We start from the raw sequence: 21,015 nt of genomic DNA on the forward strand, positions 1-21,015 counted from the left end.
ATGGAAGTATAATAGAATGGAGGATCTATTGAAGTTTAAATATAAAGAAGTGGATTTCATAGTCAAAAAATAGAGTTTTGCTTAAAAACAAAGGATCTAAGCAGCTTACTAAAAATTGTGAAAAATTTCTATGACATGAGATGTTAAAATGGCATAAGCATACAAATGCTTAACCTTTAACAGGTCCACAATAACGAGCATTTCAATTTTGTTGCACCAAAATTCTTAATCAAAACAAAGTTTAGCTTTATACATTACCTGCACAGTAAGTAATAAGCACCGGTTTACAAGCAATAAATCTCCTGGCAAGATTCTGAAATTGCAACAAAGTGTAAAAGACAAATCTATTAAAGGTTTTCAATTTTTTATTAAATTTAATTAAAACATCACAACATAATAGATATTCAAGCGCAAAAGGAAATATTTGAAAAAACAGATACTGCTGTTAGAAAATATATCTCATATGGTTTGCAATAGCAATTAACCAAAAAAAATCACCACTTGGGATGTGATGGTGACAAGTAGATGTAGACTTAGTTTGACCTGGTGACATTTTGATGTCAAAATATTAGGGTTTAGGTGTTAATCATCTTGGAGGCTCCTCCTGTTCGAGCTAATGTTGTTAAATCCCAATCTGATGTCTGGCAACCTAATTCGATCTTGGTCAGTCAATTGTGATTCATACCCAAAGAGTTCATCTCTTACAATTCTAGTAAACCTTCTTCTCACCCCAAAGGGGATGGAGTTTGTCAAAAGCACATATTTAGCAGTCATAAAAAGGACCAAAATTTATCTTTGAAAGCTATCCCAAAAGTGGTGGTGGTGGATTCAAACATCCCATGATGGTTTTGGAGGAAACCAGGGTGGCTCAGAATGTGTATGCCCTTCTCTCTAGAGCTATCGTTGGCTGCTATAGAAATAAATGGTTATCACAAGAACAAATCCTAGAATGGGATAAGGATAGAATGGTGTTCAGAGGTGCAAATATTCCACCTCACCAAAAGGTTCTTTGTTTTCCTCTTCCCCTAGACTGATCTTTGAGAGGAAGTGCTTGAGAAACCCATTTGGTTCTTTCATCATTTGGGATCCACGTGCAATCCAATGAGGTATTTTCTTCTAGTAACCCTATTATTATATTCTTTCAAATATTTGGGTTTTCTTTTATGAACTCCCACTTGAATTTTGGAGTCATTCCTATCAAGAGAGTATTGGCAAATGCCTTGGCAAGATTTTAAAGATGGAAGAGCACTTTGTTTTAAAGTCGGATACAATGTATGCCAAGGTGAAATTTAGTTGGGACTTAGACATTCCCCTCTAGAGAGAAATAAACTTGTCGATTTCTAGGAGAACCTTCATTAAAGATGTTAACTATGAAAATGTCCCTTTCCAGTGTTGTTCTTGTCAACAGGCAGTGACAAAATTGTAAAAATCATGGCCTTTGTTGTTTTTTCTTTCCTTGAGCAAAACTCAAAAAGTGTCTTGGAAGGGGAAATCCATTTTAATCTTGTGGGAGGCTTTTTTAAATCATGGCATCGAGATTGGTTTTTTTCTTCAAATCCCTTTCCCCGTAATTGGACCTCCTTTAGAGACTCTCATAAAGGTTCAGTGGAAGGTCAGTCTAAGGGATTTAGTTCTAAAGAAAAAGTGGAGGTGGGTCTCAGAGTTATTTCTTTTTCACCTAAGACTCAAGGGGTTTTGAGAAAGGAAAATCTCCCCGAGTACCGAAGGATTTTAGTTCTCACATGGATCTTTCTACAGAGGGTGATAAGCTCCAGCTAGCCAACAAGCAAGTGGATTCTTTGGCTAATGTTTTAGGAGGTATCTCAAGTGCCAAAGTGGACATAAAGAAAGTTCCACAAACAAGAAAAAAGAGGAGTGGCAGAAGAATGGAGGTGGATAAGCTGAGAGATTACATTGGAGAAAATCAAGTTTACAAGCTACTATTGATGCCTTTGTGTCAAGTTCTAAGAAAAGGGTGAAAGGCACTCTAGAAAGACGAAGGTCCTTACTTGGAATGTTAGGGATTTGTGTAAAATCCCAACTGGGTTCTTTTTCTTTTTCTTTGGACCAAGAGCAATTCCACAGTGGTATTTAATAATGTTTGATGAAATATCCATTGTACCTCCAAGCTGATTTGTGTACTTACAAATGTTTGCCATAAATCCTTTTAAAGAATGGAAACCAATATTATATTAAGCATTCACCAAACACATGCAAAGTGTTTTTTGTAAAGTGATAAATGGATTCCTTTAATAAACTCATAATACAATTTGTTGTTTGTCACTACTGCTGCAATTTTACATGAATAACTACACTTATTAGTCAATAATAAATGTACAGGGGCAAGGAAAATTACTAACCAGTTTGCTTATATAACTGTATACATATATTGAAAATAGGTAAATCTCAAACTATATATAGTAAGAGCTGGTTTGTAATGTCCCCGCTTTGAAATAGAATTTAATAATAAATGATAATAATAAAATTAAAATATAAAATAATATGATTAAATATGATTAATTAAAAATTAATTAAGTTAATGAAAAGTCAAAAGACATAAAAGGAAAAGTTGTGACTCCCTCAACAATGACATATAAAAGGGAGACGAGAACCTCATCTGAAAGGGGGATAATTTGGAAATCAGAAGTGCAGATCTGATTTAAATAAGAAGTGCAAATCTGATTATGAAAGGTTCTGTCCCTTTCAAAGGGCAGAAATAATTAAGAGTTGCACTCTTTCAAAGGGTGCTAATAGTGAAAGGGTGTGTCTCTTGCCAAAGGGCATACATGATGAAGAGGTGTGACCTCTCCCTCACATTGAGAGATATAAAGGAAAGGAATCGAAAGCATCTATGGAGAGCACCATTGATCAGATCAGATCAGAACTGTTATTAAGTTACAGGCGGTAACATCCTTGTTCTTGGTGGTATCCATGGGGATTAAGAAAAAGAAAGGGATGGGCTGGAGATTAACACGGTACTCAGAAAAGGCAACGAAGGTATTCAGGGACTGGTATGATATAATCCACTCTCAATATTTTATGACTCTGAAATATATCAAATCTCTCATTCAAACAATTTAATAATTATAATCAATCACAAGTACAACAACAGTCTTGTACCATAAAGAAGTAATAAATACAAACAATAAGGTTACAGATAAATGATCAATCTGTTATAATTTCAGCATTCTAACAGTGTATCAGTGTATGATGAGTATTAGTCATTGACAGAACTATAATGAAAATATTATATTGGCCTTTCATGTATTTTCTCACTTACTATGTATTATGCATATCAATTTCATATGAATAGAAGTGCCCATTCTGATTTAATATTAGTGCCTGGGTATTACATATTCAAACTCATCATGGAGGGAAGGATGAGGGATGTAGGAAGAGGGTTAAGGCTGCCAACTAAGTAGGCCACCTAGTTGGATGCCTAAGTTCTGCCATCAAGGCCAAGAGGATCAATGTTCCACTCTTGGGCTTCATTCGGTTAAGCTGAGAATTCCACTACATTCCCCCCTACCGGACCTACCTTGATAAGTTGGTAGCAACACAAAAGATAAGGCATGGATAGGAAAGTAAGACCACCATCCTGCTAAGTAGGCCACCTTGGATGGGACCTAAGATCTGCCACCAAGGCCAAGAGGGTCAATGTTCTGCTCTTGGGCTTAGTAAGGTTTGGCTGGGTCTCTTTTATCATGTCCTATCCCAAACCCAGAATAGGTTTAATATGATTATAGTATTATAGTTAAGCACAATTTTGATTTACATGTTCTAATTGACAGCATTAACAGCTTAATTTGTACATATATATATGTATGCACTTGTGTTTTATATGTGATGATGGCAGGGCTTAAAAGTCAAGAAATTGTTGGAAAGATAATTACTACAAGTAATGCCCTTAACCCTAATCTCCTGAATTTGCATTTGTATGGTTTAATTTGAGGCAATTAGAGTAGGGGATATTACATGGTTACTAGAGATTTCTGCCCTCAATAACTAGTACGTCATAGCAGATATGTGAGAACAGTTGGAATGTAATGGTGTACAGCTCCACTCAAAACCAAAAGGCAGGTCCAAAATATGTGTAGGGTCCTACTAACTTTCAAACTCTAATAAAATCCCAATGTAGACTTTCAAGAGCCTTCCAAAATGTTTTCAAAAGACTGTTCAAACATATTTGGAGAGTCCTAATGTAGCCAACTCTCCCCAAACACTGGCAGCTTCCTTTTTGGTGTCCTAAATAGAATAGGAAACCTCTTATTCATCCAGTGATTCCTCAAATTTTGATATTATGAGCTGGAGGCAAGTATGAAAGAATCCCAAATCGAATAGGAGACTTCACTTAATAGTATTTGAGGACCCCACCAAAAATCCAAAACAGCTTCTTATTTGTATTAAAATGATCCTTCTTCAAACCTACTCGCCCTTTCAAATATATGTTTGATTTGGGTACAGCAGACTTATCATATAAGATATGGTACGGCTAAAGATGTACAGCTGAGCATGATTCCTTGAGTAATTAAAATTGGAAGCTGTCTTTCATATTGAAATATGGAATAGTTTGCCATAAAAATATTTCAATATATCCCAACAAACTTTCCCATCAAATTAAAATCTTCGATTTACAATTTCTACTTATCTCAAACCAGAAAATTACCAGCATATACCAAAATCTACTAATATTTGCTTGCATATCTCCAAATAATCTTTCAATCAGCAATCTACACACTTGTAAACTCTGGATGAATTCACCAAGGATTGGCTAGGTGCGTTTTTGTCCATAAAACCAATATTTGCCTTAGGGTTTTCATCCTAGGCTGAATGGCTGAACAATAACTCAGACTCCCAAAGATGGTTTCACCAAGATGAAGAGCCAAAGAATGAATCAAATGAGTTTCCACAACCTCCTTTTTAAACCCCCACTCTGGAACTTTCCAGAATTTAAATTATAAAATCACTTTTTTAAATATTAATCCTTTTAACTCCTTATGAGTGATTTTATAGTATTTTACCTTTTTTTCACCCTAGGTAAAGTCACTTTATGAAAATAAAATGTTCAATTTAAAAACACAATTAATTAAGTACAAGTTGCCTAAAAACATTAATTTGACAACTTAATCTAATTTGCTAAATTATTTCCCAAAAATGGGAACATTACAGTTTGAATGCCCCTAACAAAAGGACATTAGTCAAGAACCTATTTTTTGACCATGTCCCAAATATAGCTTTATTATAGGAAACAAAATGTTCCAAACAAACTTTTTTGGAGCTGCTTGCAAAGAACTGGTAGGCACAAAAGAAGTGATCTCAAGTGTTGCAGAGGTGTACACGGGACGGTTTCATGTTCTACAGGTGTCCCACAGCGTGTTTGATCCATCGCCAATGATGTGTGCAAGTTGCAGAATTGAAAAAAATGTCAAAAATCCTTCTTTCTGCAGATTTTAGTATGACAAAAAATAGTCTAGGCGACACAATGTATTTAGCTGTTATCTCATCTATCGGCAAGACCATTTCCTCCTCTGGGCGTCATTTTGTGCTTCACCGAAACCCTCTGTTCAATGAGACAGGGTAAGTTTTTCGGTGTGACTTGCCTCTTCGGCAAGTCCTTATTGTTTTGGCAGCCCTTGGAGTCTTACCGACATGCTCTTCCCTTGGTGGGGCCTCGACCGAGCCCACTTCGTCTGAGTGTACACGGGTTTACATGTGGACGCTGCTCATTGGTTCACCCAGGTTGTGTCGTGTTCATGTGGGACCCAGCAGTGGTGAACCGGCAGAAATGCCTTTACAGCATAACTTGCCCTTTTGGCAAGATCGCCTTCACCTCTTATCGGCCTATGAAACTATACCAAAGGTCCTTCCTTTAGTGGGATCTTTGTCGGGCCCACTTCACCCTCATGTCCACTTGTATCCTGTTGGCGGTCATTGATTGGTCCACGCATGCCATGGTCCGTTCAAGAGGGATTCCCAAATTGTGTGCCAGCCCCTGCCATCACACAACAGTAATCGGCGAGGCTAACGTGATCCTACAGGCGTGCGAGGTAAGAGGTCCCTGCCTGCCCGCAGCAGGAACAGGTGAAGTGCAAGTCATCTTGCGAGCACGCGGGTTAAGGGAATGGTGGACCCTCGCCATTCTACGACTGGAACAAGTGCCAAAAGAGGAATCTAGCAGGCGTATGAGGTAAGAAGACAAGGTGAAGAATGATGCATCCCACTGTTCCGCGACATTCAAGGGTAAACAAAGAGAGACCCAGTGGGCTTGCGGGGTAAGGAAAACAATGCAGAGCGGAGCATCCCGCTATCCCGCGGCAGGAACGATGGAAGAAATGAAGACCTTGTGGGGAAACAAAAAGCGAAGCCAAAGGCGTTTCCCACTTTCCCGCAGCGAAGGCGACCAAAATGAGAACACAAAAACAAAGAGAACAGCGGATCATGCTATCCCACACCAAGGCAAACTTGAGAAAGATGACCTTGCAGGGTGAAAAGGATAGAAGGAGATTGCGACCCCTGCTATCCCACGCCAAAGAAAACTTGAGAAAGAGGATCCCACGGGGTAAGAAGGTAAGGTGAAAGGTGGTGCATCCTACCAACCTGCACAGGTAAAATGGGCGTGTAAATGACGATGCGAGGCAATGAGGGAAAGAAGATAGTGACTCCCACCATCTCGTAGACATACATGCGATGCGTATAACACAAAGATAGGTCGCAGTATGGAGTTCAACGAATCTGAGCAGACCAATAGTCCACATGGGCGTTGACCAAGTTCGACCCACTAACGTGGCATGTACGAAGCGAATCAGAGGGCACTTGTCGAAAGGATGAAACGTTATTTTGCTGACTGATTTAAACATTTTGACCTAGTTTGCAGCCACGTTTGCAAGCCGATAGACACAGAGGCCCACATGGTTGTTGACCAACATTGACTGAGCGACTTGGACGTCGAAAAAGAAGACATGTGGATTCCAAGTGGTCGAGAATGAAATCTGATATGTAGAAATTTGTTCTTGCAGAGAAGACAACAGATTTTAATGAGGTAGTTGTCTATCTCATCAGGGCAAATCGAGAAAAGATGGGGATTTCATTAATGGTGAACCTGTTGCAAATTGTTGAAGGGATCGAGAGGATATCAGATCGAATGGGCAAACAAAGATTACTAAGTTGAGTAATCTAAGTACAGAGAATGGTCAGATAGGGAGGATGCATTTAATATGGGTGGAAAATCTGAAAAACTCTTCCAGGACTGAGAATCAAATCCTTCGCTACTGTGTGATTCCTCAGAAGCAAAAGAATTATTTTTTTTTAAAACTCTATGTTGGAGGGAAAATTATTGATGTACAAAGCTAATCAAATTCAGAAGTTGTTAATGAGATTTGAAAGATGCAAGTGTGGTAGCTGAGTTGGCTGAGAGATAAACAAGTAGTTGGTGATCAAAACAATTAGGTGTGTAATCTAGAGGTTATTGTTGCTGTCGAGTGATATAGAGTGTGAGTTGCCGCCAAAAGTAAGGGGACGCAGTTGCAGAAGCAGATAGAAAAAGAACAAAAAGTATTCAGCAAGGTGAAGCAGAGGCAAAGAGAAGAAGATGATCAAACAAAGGCAAAAGATAAAATAGAAGAACATCAACAGGCAGAAAGATTCCTTCACAAGGAGTAAGAGCAGAGATTGTAGCTAGAGCGAAGTGTAGCAAGGTGTGGCAGCAGAAGGAACTTTTGAGTTGCAGTTGTGTGGGAGCTGAAAGTGAAGGAAGAGAGAGTAGCTTGTGTATCCAAAGGAAGATTTGTGGGGCTTTGGGTTTTAAAGTAGCAATTCTACCCAGTAAATATTTAGAAAGGTTTGTGTGAATATCTAAGGGAGATGTTGGAGAGAAATCAGAATAAATTGGCTTCTTGGAGTAGGACCTAGCTAAGTTTTACTTGTCTCCTTAAGATATATGATCTTCTTTAGGAAATTCCAGTCCACCTCCTCTCAATGTTGGCTATCCCAAAAAGTTCATGAAAATATTTCAATTATTTGCTGAAAAATTGTTTAGAAACATATAGGGTGTTTGATCATGAATTCATGTCACGCTTTTGGCTCGCTAGTCTTCCATGTGTCCAAATCAAGCTAAGAAGTGATTGGAAAGCATTTTAATATCAGATTGAAAATTGAATCAAGGTTGGAGTGCATTTTGAGATAGATAAAGTATTTTTTTCCACTTTTTGCCTCTTATCTTGTGAATTTCAAATGTCAAAGGTTGCAAAACCAAGATGTTATGCTGCCTATTGTGCGTTGCACACACTTCCTATCGCTGATAGGGTCCCCCTCTTTAGTTTTCAGCCTTCGTCCTGCTGAGTTTCGAGTTTTGATTTTTGTCCACCGTCCCTTTTGTTGAGATCCAAGAAGTGGTGAAGCAATAGGTTTTGTGGTCATTAAAAGAAAGGGCGTGTTTGGATTTTAAGTCGCATGGCCTGGGAGTTCTGCGCGGAGAGTTTCGCATTTTTGAATACGCAAAATCAATCCAAGGGGAACCTAGCTTTAAAGCCTGAGAGTCTGCTAGGTAGGCAAGAGTGTCAATTCCAGAACCTTGCATGATTCCTCAAGAGCCCGATTTTCGCCAAATGGAAGCAAAGCGTCTAAGTTTTGTAACCTTTTCAAAACTCGCCTTTGGTCCGATTTTTCCAATCATAGGGTTAAAGCGTGAAAATAATTAAACCTTTTCAAAACACTCAAGTTGGCCGATTTTCGGGGGCCAAAGGGTAAAGTGAAAATTATAAAACCTTTTTTAAAACACAAATCTGGCCCGAAGTTTGCCAAACCAAGCGAAAGTGTGAACTTTTTAAAAACTTTGCAAAAGACCCAAGTCGCTCGAAGTTCACCGAACAAAGTGAAAACGTCAAAACTTAAAAGAGTTTTCAAAAGGGCCTTTTAGGCCGATTTTTGAGGGCCTAAGTGAAAAGCGCAAAACTTAAAAAAGCTTGCAAAAGGGCCTTTTAGGCCGAATTTCGGGGGCCAGGGTTAAAACGTCAAAAGTTAAACCTTTTCAACGCATACCCTTGGCCCGAAGTTCGCCAAACCAAGCGAAAGTGTGAACTTTTTAAAACTTATCAAAAGCCCCTTTTGGCCCGAAATTCGCAAAATGCTCAAGTAGGCCGAAAATAACTTAAAATCTCGCAAAATGCTCAAGTAGGCCAAAAATAACTTAAAATCTCACAAAATGCTCAAGTAGGCCAAAAATAACTTAAAATCTCGCAAAATGCTCAAGTCGGCCGAAAATGTCTAAAATCGCAAAATCCTCCAAAGAAGCCCAAAAAAAACTTAAGGTTTGTAAAATCGTCTTATTGACCGAAATTGGAAGAGGGAAAAATGCCCATAGATGAAGTCATGAATTTTCTCTGAAAGCTCGAGTTTTCAAAATGGTCTTTCACGCCGAATTTCATAACATTTGAAAAATGAGGTTGTAAGCCGAAAGAGAAGAAAACCGCACAAAAGGTCTTCATTGGCCAAAATTCGTGTAGGAGACTTAACTTCACAATCTTCCAGGAAGCCCGAAAAACAAAAGTTCACGAATTCTTCTATTTTGCCGAAAAGCTCAGAGGAGAAATTTATAAAGAAAGTGTGAATGCATATTCATTTCATGTCGAAACCCTCAAATTTTAGTTCGCGCGATTAGCACTCTTCTTGCCGAAATCTTTCATTCTTTGCAAATAGTCTTAGGAAGCCGAAGTCCTCAAATCGCAAGAGTCGTTTAAATCACGCAAAACCCTTGTAAGCCGACATCTAGCATTTTGAAGTTCGCTTTTGGAATCCAAATTCGCGCAAGGCGACTAAGGAACCCGCAAGAAAGGAGAGGCCGAAAAGGGAGGTAAGTCCTAAGTCGCCATTTGACCTTTGGTCTACCGTATTTTCAAGCGCATCAAATCGTTCTAAGTTTTAAATCGCGCAAAACCCTTGTAAGGCAAAATCGTAAAGGAGTTAAGCTCATCCGAAGGAAATAGGACGTAGGTTAAAGAGTCGAGCTCGAGAGGTTCTCCCTTCATCACCGATTTTCAACTGTTTGTTATCTCAGCCTATCATATTGTTGCAAGATAAGATAAATTCGTCTTCCACATGGTTGAAGCAATCATATTTCTTTTACTTAAGATGGACTTGCAGAATGAATTGTGAAAATTTAAACTTAAACCTTTGGAATCAATCAATCAATCATTTTTCAAAGCACTCTTTTCCAAGTGCATTTTCGAAGAGATCAGCTTTCAATTATCAGAACATTTAAGTGTTGAGTTGCAAGCCAGAGCGTCTGAAAGCTTTCCGCCATTAACAAATCAAGAGTAACACTTCGAAATCTGCTCCAAGAACAGTAGTTAGCCAAACTGTTGATGTAAAAAAATATTCATTATGGATATTATTACACTTTACTTAAGTTAACTTAGGATAATGCATCTCTTTGTAGTTTGGATTTGAGACACTTAGGGAAGTGTGCACATAGGGATAGAGCTTCTAGGAGAAATTCCACTTTTTGTGGTCTTATTTTGCTGTTACACTCCACATTCGGTGGGTCATCCACCTCTTGTGGAATATTATATTATTTCTCCTACCCACCCCTAGTATTTCTTACCTACCCTTGTTTCTCATTGAGCCACATGTCATAATTGTGTGCTCGTACATCCATATGGCCTTGCCTATATAAGCAGACCCATATTCATTGTATTGGTTAATCAAGTTGATCATTTGCATATTGATGAGAATACAGTTTGTTCTTGTCATTCTTTTGTCCCTATTTTATACTTTTCATTGTGCCCTTGATCTTGGCAAAATCTCACATGGTATCAGAGCCATTCGGGCTTCATTGATTGGTTTTTGGAGACATTTTGGAAGGCTTCTATTTTTGGATCTGAGGAACAAATGTTTTTGGGGGGCATCTTAGAGCGTTTTCGACCTTACCATTGCATCCGAGAGGCCGTTTCCATAAAAATCGAGTATAAACTCGACCATTTTTGGCGAAAATTGACTTTTGGGGGTGGAGGAATTTTTTGCCCAATTTGGGCGGTACGGTACAGAATTTTCAGATTTTAAAAAAAATATATATATATTTTTTTCTCTGAAAATTTTTCTTTTCTTCCAGTTTTTTGAAAAAAAAAATAAACAAAAAAATCCGTAAAGGGTTTCTATTTTTCAAAAAAAAAAAAAAGAAAAAAAAAATTATTTTTGGGGGTCCGTAGACCCCCCCCTGCACCACCATACACCTCTGCAAGTTCCAAGTTGCGAAACACCCGTACAGGTCCCACCACCGCCTTCCAGCGGTCCCTGCAACTCCCCGCACAGGCGTGTTGGTGTTTGTTTTATCATCTACCAAACATTAGGATAGGATACCCGAAGGTATTCTATCCTCTCCTGAAAAATCACTATTGATTCCAAGGTCTATATGTGCGAACAAGCGACTTTAGTGGAATAGCTTCTTGGGTAGTGTATGCTGAAATTTTCAAGGGGGACTTACGTTTGACAAGTATTCTTTTGAACTGCTGGACTTAGATGGATTTAGCAATTTAGGCTCTTCTTTTTTTGGGGGGGTTTTCTGGGATTTAGACTTTCAAAAGAAAGGGAAAAAGAGATAGGGTTTAGGAAGGCTAATCTAATCATACGAATTCTGGAGACGGTGTCAACTGGGTGCTCTCGAGAAACCAAACCTTGCTTCACCACACTAGGGACAACTACACAAGGCCGGTGCAATCTTCAATGGGTTGTGCTTATGATCGAGATGTTGGGATGCACAGGGGATGGGCTCAGACTAACTTTGCACAGTACAATGGAAATCATCCATTTACCAAAAGTATGAGCGAAGATACACCATTAATTGATACTTATCAAATCCTTCATTCAAATTAACAACAGTGAAAGCAAATCTAAATTATTTCTAACTAAGTGTTGAGGCAATTGAAACCATGCAAATCATTCAAATAATAGAGATTACAAAGCAGCGCACATGCAATATATTATCTGGAAATGACCTTAAGCAACAATACATCAAAAACCTCACCCTTTTCAAATGAGGGGAGGCAACCTTATATAGTTTCTCAAAAATAAATGAATGGCCGAGATCAAAGGCCAAGATTGAAAGTCCTAAACCCTAATTAGGGTTTCCCGAAATACTATCAGTTCAAGCAAATGAAAGAGTGACAAGTGGCACAGCTGCTAATTTTAATGAGGTGAGTGGCCACTTTCCTCTTTCAGAGATTCAATGTATATGGACACCACGAGCTTGATCTCCTCTATGGTGACACTTGGCAAACCGCCAATTTGGAAGTCGATGAGATCCACATCATCGGTGCACATAGCAAGGATGCCTTCCCACTCCACTGCCTGGGTGAGGAAGTTGTCATCGATGGAGAGGAAGTTTGCAATCTTAGAAAGATCGCCTTTGTCAATCATCCCTGAATCTCGAAAGAAGCTTGTCTGAATCCTAGCTCTCAGGTTCTCTGCTTGTAAATGCTTCTCCCTTAGGCTTTCCTTCTGCCAGATCTCTGACGCCACCCAGAATACCTTGCCCAGGATCTCTCTAACCCTTGCCTCTATCTCAAAACACTTGGTCTCGGATTTCTTCAGGACTTCAATCCGAGTGACCAGAGCATAGTACCACGTGCCGAAGTCGTACCTATCTCCTGTCTGTATGATGCCTGCATCCACTAAGCTCTTCTTTGACATGCCTCGGATAACCTTTAGGTGGGGGAGTATTTCATTTTGAATTTCATCCACTTATTCCCAATTGGATGATAGATCCTGGATACGATCAATCAACAAAGAAGTTGCCTCATGCGCTGATACTAAGTTTTCTACCAGGGTGTCAGTACGTATCACAGCATCTGAAATCCACTCCTTTTCTTGAGTGTACGATCCCTTCATCTCATCATAGTCCTTCATTGATCCCTGCTGAAGAGGCTGTGGTGGAGTAGCTGGGACTTCATGGTTGAGCGGGCTGGTAAGATGGAGAACATACTTCCTCCACTGCTGGTTCTCTTCTTCCACTTTCTTTCTCTTTTCTTTCTCATGAGCCAGCCTTGTCTTTAGAACATTACAGGAATTGTCAAAATATTGGACCTCCTGGTCCTAGGTAGGCTTACCCATCTCTATGGTGGTGATCTTGTAGTCATTTGCGGTGACATTGTCCCTAGTCTTCCCTTCTTTGGGCACTGCTATCTGGACTGTCCTGAATCTGCACTCTCTCTGAATCAGGGAGAACTTCCTGGCTGGTTTGGGCGGTTTAGCTGCGGCGGGCTCATTCACCTTCTCCAGGAATGCTGCGGTAGCCTCCTCGGTTGAGTGGACGTCCTTGGGAACCTTGGCCTTTATTCTTGCTCTCAGCCAATCAGGGATGGTTGATTGTTCTAGAGTATTCCGATCAAACTCATCGTCTGCTTCTCCTGGGTTCGCTGGTATGCCATCCAAGAAAATTATAGGGGCTTCATCCTGCCCCCTGTCTGGAGTTCGGAAGACCTTCTCCATCACCTCCTCAACTAGCTGAGAAAGCACTCTTACTTCATCATCACTCACATAGATATTTATCTCTTGTTCCCCAATTGTACTCTGATCAAGCGCAATGGAAGCAACACTTAGGATGGAGTGACTTTCGCTGGATTCTCTTCTCTCAACTACAGCCCTTTTCCCTATGCACTTTGTGGAGCTTCCACCCAACTCCTTTCTCTTTCAAGATCCAACGCTTTCCGAATTCCGAGCATCACTGGGGGAGGTACAAGGTTGGACAGACAGAGTATCATCTACTCCCATTAATTCATAAGTTAGAACCATACCTTTGGCCTTCAACTGTTTTGTCTTTTCAGATGCCCACCACCTTGAGTATTCAACCACTGACGTCATGAGGTCTACTAGATCTGATTTTTCTCCCTCTGTCCAATCTATCAAGACTAAAGGTTCATTCTTCATCTTCTCAAAACCCGGTTGCTGAAGTTCTAGGCTTTCTTCCACCTGATCGGCAACTTTGAACACTTTCGTTGCTCTCACCATACTTAAAGGAATTCTAGACCAGACCCTCTTCCGGATCTCGAAACTATCAGCTGCATTAGCCCAGTAGTCTTCCAGATCCAGTCTGTGCTCAAACGTTCTCCCTTCGATCTTCTTTATCCTCTGGAATGGATCGAAATCTTTTCTTGCCTTGTATTGGTAAAAGGGATACCAGGCTAGTTCTTTCTCAGCGGTAGCTGCAGCTTGTGATGATGGACATGTTTCCAGCCCATTACCAATTGTAAGTGAGGATGTGCCTACCTGCTTCTGCTTATCCCTTTGAATCACTATATACTCCTCCAATTGTCTCAAACCTCAAGCAACACCACTCAGTTGGTAGGGTAAGCTGGAAGCTTGTATGGAGGACCAGAGAATCCCTTAATTCGGAGGTAAGTGAACTTTGGATATTGGATGTACCAACACCCGAACCGACCGATGAAGTCCATAGACTCTTGAGAGAGCCTTTGGTGCAGGCCACCTTGAAGGGTCCGAGTAATGTGCATTAGGAAGGCATCATTCACCCTTTTGAAATGGAACTTCTCCTCCATATGGAGCTGGGGATAGCAATCATATACCGGAAATTGGTTCTCCTTGTTCCCAACTTCTCCTCTACAAGTGAGACCTCTGTACCTGTAGGTCCTAGCCAAAGAATAGAACAAGTAAGAACTCATGAAGAAAGTCCTATTTGCCTCCAAATTCCTTAGCTGGCTATCTAAACTGGCGCTGATCATACAGGCCCAGTCTATCATTTTTACTCCATTGATTATTTGATTAATGAAATAATACATCCAGGGTTCGAATGGAGCTCCCTGAGGATTTCCTATTATTCTATTGAGTAAGACAATCATGTCCCCAATGTCCGCCTTGAAGTATGCTCGCACTAGGCTTTTTCTTTGGAGTTTAGAGGCGCCCTTCTTCGGCTTGTCTAGCCAGGAACGATTAACTATGGCATCATATTCTTCCAGGTGATCATGGTACAGACTGTCAACTTCGTCCTTGGTCATATATACTGTGTTGTGGTACTCAGGGATCCTGAAGGCCTCTCTGATGGCCTCATCACTGACATTCGCCAACACTCTTCCATCAGGTGCAGCAATATCCTTACTGATGGGGTTGTAGTGTTTGGCACATTCAACTACTAGTTCATTGCACTGCATGGTGAGGAGGAAGCCGGCAGCGTGCACGATACCACTCTTCATCATTTTCCGCGCGATGGTGGTAGGCACAAGGTTGTCCAAACCAAACATTCGCTTCTTAAACTCCCTTAGATTGATGTGTCCGAGGTTGGTGTCGATGATGTTCTTCCACTTGGAAGTCATCCTTGACTCTGGAGGAGCATCTTTATCTACCTGAAACTTCATGGTGCCAAAACCTGCAGATGAATGATAAAAACTTTAAGTTAGAAAAAATTCTGCAGAATTTCGAAAAAAATAACGTGGCCACGAAATGGCTGTTGGAAAATTTTCCATTTTTTTCACTCTCATTACTTGGCCACAAAAGTTGAATTTTCACCTCCAGACCCTCAGCCTTGAAGCTGGTTGAAGTCACCATCAAGTGTTAAAACTTTCGAAAAAAAATTTATACTTAGCCAAAAAAATTGAATTTTCACCTCCAGACCCTCAGCCTTGAAGCTGGTTGAAGTCACCATCAAGTGTTAAAACTTTCGAAAAAAATTTATACTTAGCCAAAAAAATTGAATTTTCACCTCCAGACCCTTAGCCTTAAAGCTGGTTGAAGTCACCATCAAGTGTTAAAACCTTCGAAAATTTTCATACTTAACCAAAAAAAATATTTCTCAAGTTCTTGAAAATATTCAGAAAAATCCATTAAATCTGCATTTTGAATTGGATTTTACCTTCGAATGTGCAGAAACAGGGCTAGAAATCTTCAAAAAATGTCAAAATCCTTGTCCAAATGTTCGTCGAACTGAACTTTCACCAAGCTTTCCTTAGTAATTTTGAACTTCTTGATGTAATAATGAATTTGATAATGAAGTATTTGTAGACAAGTTTTAAGAAAAACCCCTAAAATCATCCAACTCATACTTCTAATTCTAATAAAAACTTTCCATTTTGATTTAAGTTTGAAGATATTCATTAATCCTCCAATATTCCCTTTCAAAAAAAAACTTTCCATTTTGAATTAATATCTTAATAAATTTTTAATGCTCCCTCAATATTTTCCATTTGGGATTTATTTTGAGGATTTTTTTTTTTTATTTAGATATTTCTTCATTTTGGGTTTAATTTGAACTCTCTATGGATTTTGTTGACTTTGTTTGACCTTCCATGTGTAGGTTGATTTTTCAAATTTTAGCTCCATCTTTTTTCAAATTTTGGCGAATTTTGCCAACCTCTCCAAGGTATGGCGGACTTTGCCTAGAACTCCTTCGTGGCCTTTATTAACGTGAAAAATTGACTAAGGCATTGGGGCGGACTTTGATGTTGACTCCTCCATGGCCTCCTTTACCTTGGCGGACTTTGGTGTTGATTCCTCCATGGACCCTCCTAGCCTATGGCGGACTTTGGTGTTGATTCCTCCTTGGACCCTCCTAGCCTATGGCGAACTTTGGAGGTTGCTCCCAACACTTGGCAAGCTTGGGCGGACTTTGGTGGTCTCTTCATGGCCCCTTCAACCTTGGGCGGACTTTACCTTAGCCCCCACATAGCCTCTTCAGCCTTGGGCGGACTTTTACCCTTGCTCCTCCATGGTCTCCATCAAGGTGGGGCGGACTTTGGCCTTAGCGCCTTCATGGTCTCCATCAAGGTGGGGCGGACATTGTTGTTAGCTCCTTCATAGCCCCTCTTCTTGCTTGGGCGGACTTTAAGCTACACTCCTCTTGCTTGACTTAGCATCTTGGGCGGACTTCTAGCAAGGTTTCCACATGACTATGGCGGACTTTGGTGTCTTCTCCATCTTGGGCGGACTTCTAGTGCTTCTCCTCCTTGGGCGGACTTTGATCACTCCTCCTCCTTAGCCTCCCAACCTTGGGCGGACTTTGGAGAGTGCTCCTTCGTGGCCCCTTCAAACTTGGGCGGACTTTAGCTTGGCCTCTTCATAGCTGGGCGGACTTTGGAGTTACCTCCTTCATGGCCCCTCTTATGCCTTGGGCGGACTTCAAGCCTTGCACCCATGTGACCTCCTTTGATCTTGGGCGGACTTCAACCTGCTCCTCCATGGTCTCCTTAGGTGGGGCGGACTTTGGAGTGGGCACCCATGTGACCTCCCACCTCATGGCGGACTTTAGGCAAGGCGCCCACATGACCTCCATTGGCATGGCGGACTTTAACCTCAGCACCCACATGACCTCCCTTGGCATGGCGGACTTTGAGCTTGGCACCTTCATGGCCTCTTCAACCTTCATGATGGGGTTTGAACCTGCAGAAACACTTCAAAACCCTTGTTGGCCAGACTTAGAAGAATTTTCAAAGAAATTTCAAAATTTCACAATTTAATCTAATTTAACTAGATTAACTTGAAATTTGAAATCCGTGCTTAGGTGGATCATCTGAAAAAGCAAAAAGCCTAAAATTTAGGGATTTCAGCTTTTTAGGTCAAAACTTGAAATTTTTGAGATCTGGTCGGAGTTGGTCGATGGTGCAAGTGTAAACCCTAGGTTTGCATCCCAGAAAAGCAAAAAGCCTAAAATCTAGGGATTCAGCTTTTTTAGGTCAAAACTTGGAATTTTCGAGATCTGGTCGGAGCTGGTCGATGGTGCAAGTGTAAACCCTAGGTTTGCATCCTGGAAAAAGCAAAAAGCCTAAAATCTAGGGATTCAGCTTTTTTAGGTCAAAACTTGGAATTTTCGAGATCTGGTCGGAGCTGGTCGATGGTGCAAGTGTAAACCCTAGGTTTGCATCCGGAAAAAGCAAAAAGCAAACATCCCTAAAAAATAGGAAAAACTTTCTAAAAAATAGCCATACCGAGGATCGGGCTAAAAATGCCAAAAACGAAACTCCCTAAAAAATAGGAAAAAGCAAAAAAGCAAACTTTCTAAAAAAAGAAAATTGTCCAAATTCGTCCAAATCAATTGCGATCTTCGTCCTTTGGCCTCTCTAAGCATTTTGGTGGTGTTCACACTTCGGAATCACATAACTTGCAAAAACTAACTTTCAATCGTCAGGGCCTGAAATGCTCTGAACTGGACAAGCTTGGTGAAACTGCAGCAAAAGGTCACAGGACACTAACAAAATCCTAGAAAGAAGGAAAAGAGAGGGTCCCCATTTGCAATGGGGTGATGTGTGGAAAAGGTCACAACAAGGCGCTACGGTAGCCCTGAGACCACCGGCTCCGACAGCCCTGAGGACCTCCGGCCCTGCCACCGCCACCCGCGCCAGTCCTGCAAGCCGCCGCTCGCCACTCCGGCCCTTGCTGCCACAACTCCTCGTCAGCCCCACCACGTCGGCGCCTCCTGCTAGCTGCCAACACTGGCCGCCTCCCACCGGCCCTCCGCTTTGGCAGCCGCCAACGGTCCGTTTTCCAGTGACCGCCGACAGAAGCCAGCCTGCCTGCCAAGTCAGCCACCTCCACCCAGTCAAAATTTTTTTTGGAAATTTTCAGACCCCTCTCCATTGAGTTGTTTGGTTTTTTGGGCCAACTTTGGAGGCTCATAACTTGTTCAATTTTGCTCCTTTTTGGGTGCAATTTTTTTTTATTTGGGCTAATTTTTCGTGTTCTTCGCAGTGGTGTGGTTATTTTCTGATTTTGGTGCACAGGTTTTTTGGAATTTTTGGATTCTCTCAGCTGTACCTATCCAATCCTCAATTTTGCAACTTCAAAGGCTTCGTTTGAGCTCATACGACCTCCTTTTCAGTTGCCGTTTTTTTTTAAAGTGCATGTTTTTTCGTCTACTTTCATAGTCTATGATCAGATTTCAGAGATTTTGAGTGGAAATTATACTTTCAGATAGTGGTCTTATTTGGCCTATTTCGTACTTGTAATTTGCTTGGATCTTAGTTTAGATCTCTTGCATTATTAGTTTGAGTCTCTTTTGGCCTTAGTGAGGCAGTTGTAAAATTTAAATCAGAAGTCCACTTTGCCATTTTTTGCAAGTGGCCCATTGTACACGCACTAAGTATAAAGTGTCAAATCATCACTTTTGGGGGGGGGGGTTCTTTGATTGAGTGAATTTGGGAGGGTGTCTTGTGCGATTGTGCCTCTCTTGTGCTCTTTCATTTTTGTTGCAATGAGTCCTCATAAATTTCCACCTTTAACTCCACACAATTATGCGTCATGGAAAATTAAAGTATGGAGCAAATTAATGGAAAAAGGTCTCACGCATTACATAGATGGAAAAATAACAGCACCACCTGATCCTAATGCTCAGTTAGAATGGCTCGCTAAGAATTACATGGCTCTTGGAACTTTGCTCAAGTATGTATCAAATGACCTCATCTTTCATATTGAGAAGTGTACTACAATCAAAGATGTTTGGGATATGTTTCAGAAATTGTATGGTCAAGTTGATGAAATCAGAGGTTATAAGATTGACAATGAGCTCACCAACTTGGATCCCAAGAGTTTTGATACAATCCAAGAATATGTCACCAAAGCAAATGAGCTAAGAGCAAAGCTTAAGGATTGTGGAATTGACAAAAAGGACGCTCAGTTGATATTCAACTTGTTGGACAAGCTTGCACCAGAATATGCAGCATTTGTGTCTAGCTTCCAAACTCATCGTTTGACAGTGGGGAGTTCCTATGTTATACCTTCATTTGATGCTTTCACAGAAATGTTGATATTGGAACAATCTAAGTTGTTGAACATGGGGCTTCTCAAGTCTTCAAAGTCCAAGGCTTTGGTGGCTAATCAAGGGAATTAAGGAGGTCAAGGCAAAGATTCCAACAAGAAGAAGAAGCACTCTAAATCAAAGCCACAGCAGGAAAAAGGACAATCATCCTCTATATCACAAGGCGATTTTTCATCCTCTTCCAAGAAGGGGACACCACCTAAGAAGGATAAACCAACTTGTGCATATTGCAAGAAGTATGGTAATGATGAGCATCGATGCCACACCAAGCAAGTTGATGAGTTAACAAATCTTCTTAAGAAAAACAACATCAACTTGCCATCCGCCTACACAAAGAAGGATTCATCTCCTTCCTCTTCCTCACAGTCTAAGGGAAAAGGGCAAGCATTTGTGGCTACAACAGGTTCTTCACAATAGTGGATACTTGACTCGGGTGCCTCATATCACATGGGTTCTACAAAGGAGCAGTTTTCTTCATTGGAGCCATCTAAGGTACCTCACATTTACATAGGTGATGATACACAAGTAGAGGTTGAAGGGAAAGGTTCAGTTGACATAATGGAAATATATTAAATAACCAGCCTCTGTATTAATTCAACAGTCCATGTACATCAAGTGCTTATAACATTACATCTGACATGACTAACATGATCCTCCTTCGAAGAAAAGGTACACAATATATAATACCCGAAGGGGCGCGACACAACCGTCGCGACTCCAACTACCTACCCGTCGGCTAACTAACTGACCGCCGTAACTCATTATTACCGACGACAACATAAACATAATATAACAACATAACATAATGATTATTCCCGTCAACATCATCCCCCCCAAGAAAAGAAGTCGACTCCGACGACTTAATACAAAATAGAGATGAACGGCAGGAACTGCTGACGCCAGTCGGGCCCGGATCTTATACACTTGCTGCGTCCTCGCCTGAAAACCCTTTTCTGCTACCATCCGATGCTCAAGTGTGGATTTCACCAATATTGCTTCCTTTGCCATCATAGTCCTCCTGTGCCTAACCCAAACTTGTCTGCAAAACACGTTTTCCAGTCTCAGCTTCCACCAACTGCTACTCAAATGATACTGTCTCCCTAGCCAATTTGTCCTCAATAGCCATCCGTGTTGCTCTCCCGGCATCCAACTCCTGGGTACGCTGAACTAAGTCTCACGCGACTATTGCCTCCAACCTGGTGGTCAGCTCCTCCCGAGCCCTCTATGCATCCACCAAGGCAACCTCACGTCCAGCCGAGACATACTCCGAG

General features: G+C 40.8%; 1 protein-coding gene across 7 annotated transcripts in view; it reads right to left on the reverse strand.

Annotated features, from left to right (window-relative positions):
• The window catches only part of LOC131060393 (uncharacterized), a 337,900-nt gene that overhangs the window by 210,285 nt on the left and 106,600 nt on the right, over positions 1 to 21,015 (reverse strand). For all 7 annotated transcript variants that reach the window (XR_009110349.2, XM_057993610.2, XM_057993609.2 and 4 more), the window contains exon 5: positions 259 to 313. Coding sequence is in view for 6 of the 7 variants with exons in the window: in XM_057993610.2 (XP_057849593.2) it covers positions 259 to 313 (55 nt within the window). In the remaining variant the exon portion in view is untranslated. The remainder of the gene's footprint in view (positions 1 to 258; positions 314 to 21,015) is intronic.

The sequence above is a fragment of the Cryptomeria japonica genome, chromosome 4 (assembly GCF_030272615.1).
Source record: "Cryptomeria japonica chromosome 4, Sugi_1.0, whole genome shotgun sequence".
Classification (NCBI taxonomy): Eukaryota; Viridiplantae; Streptophyta; class Pinopsida; order Cupressales; family Cupressaceae; genus Cryptomeria; species Cryptomeria japonica.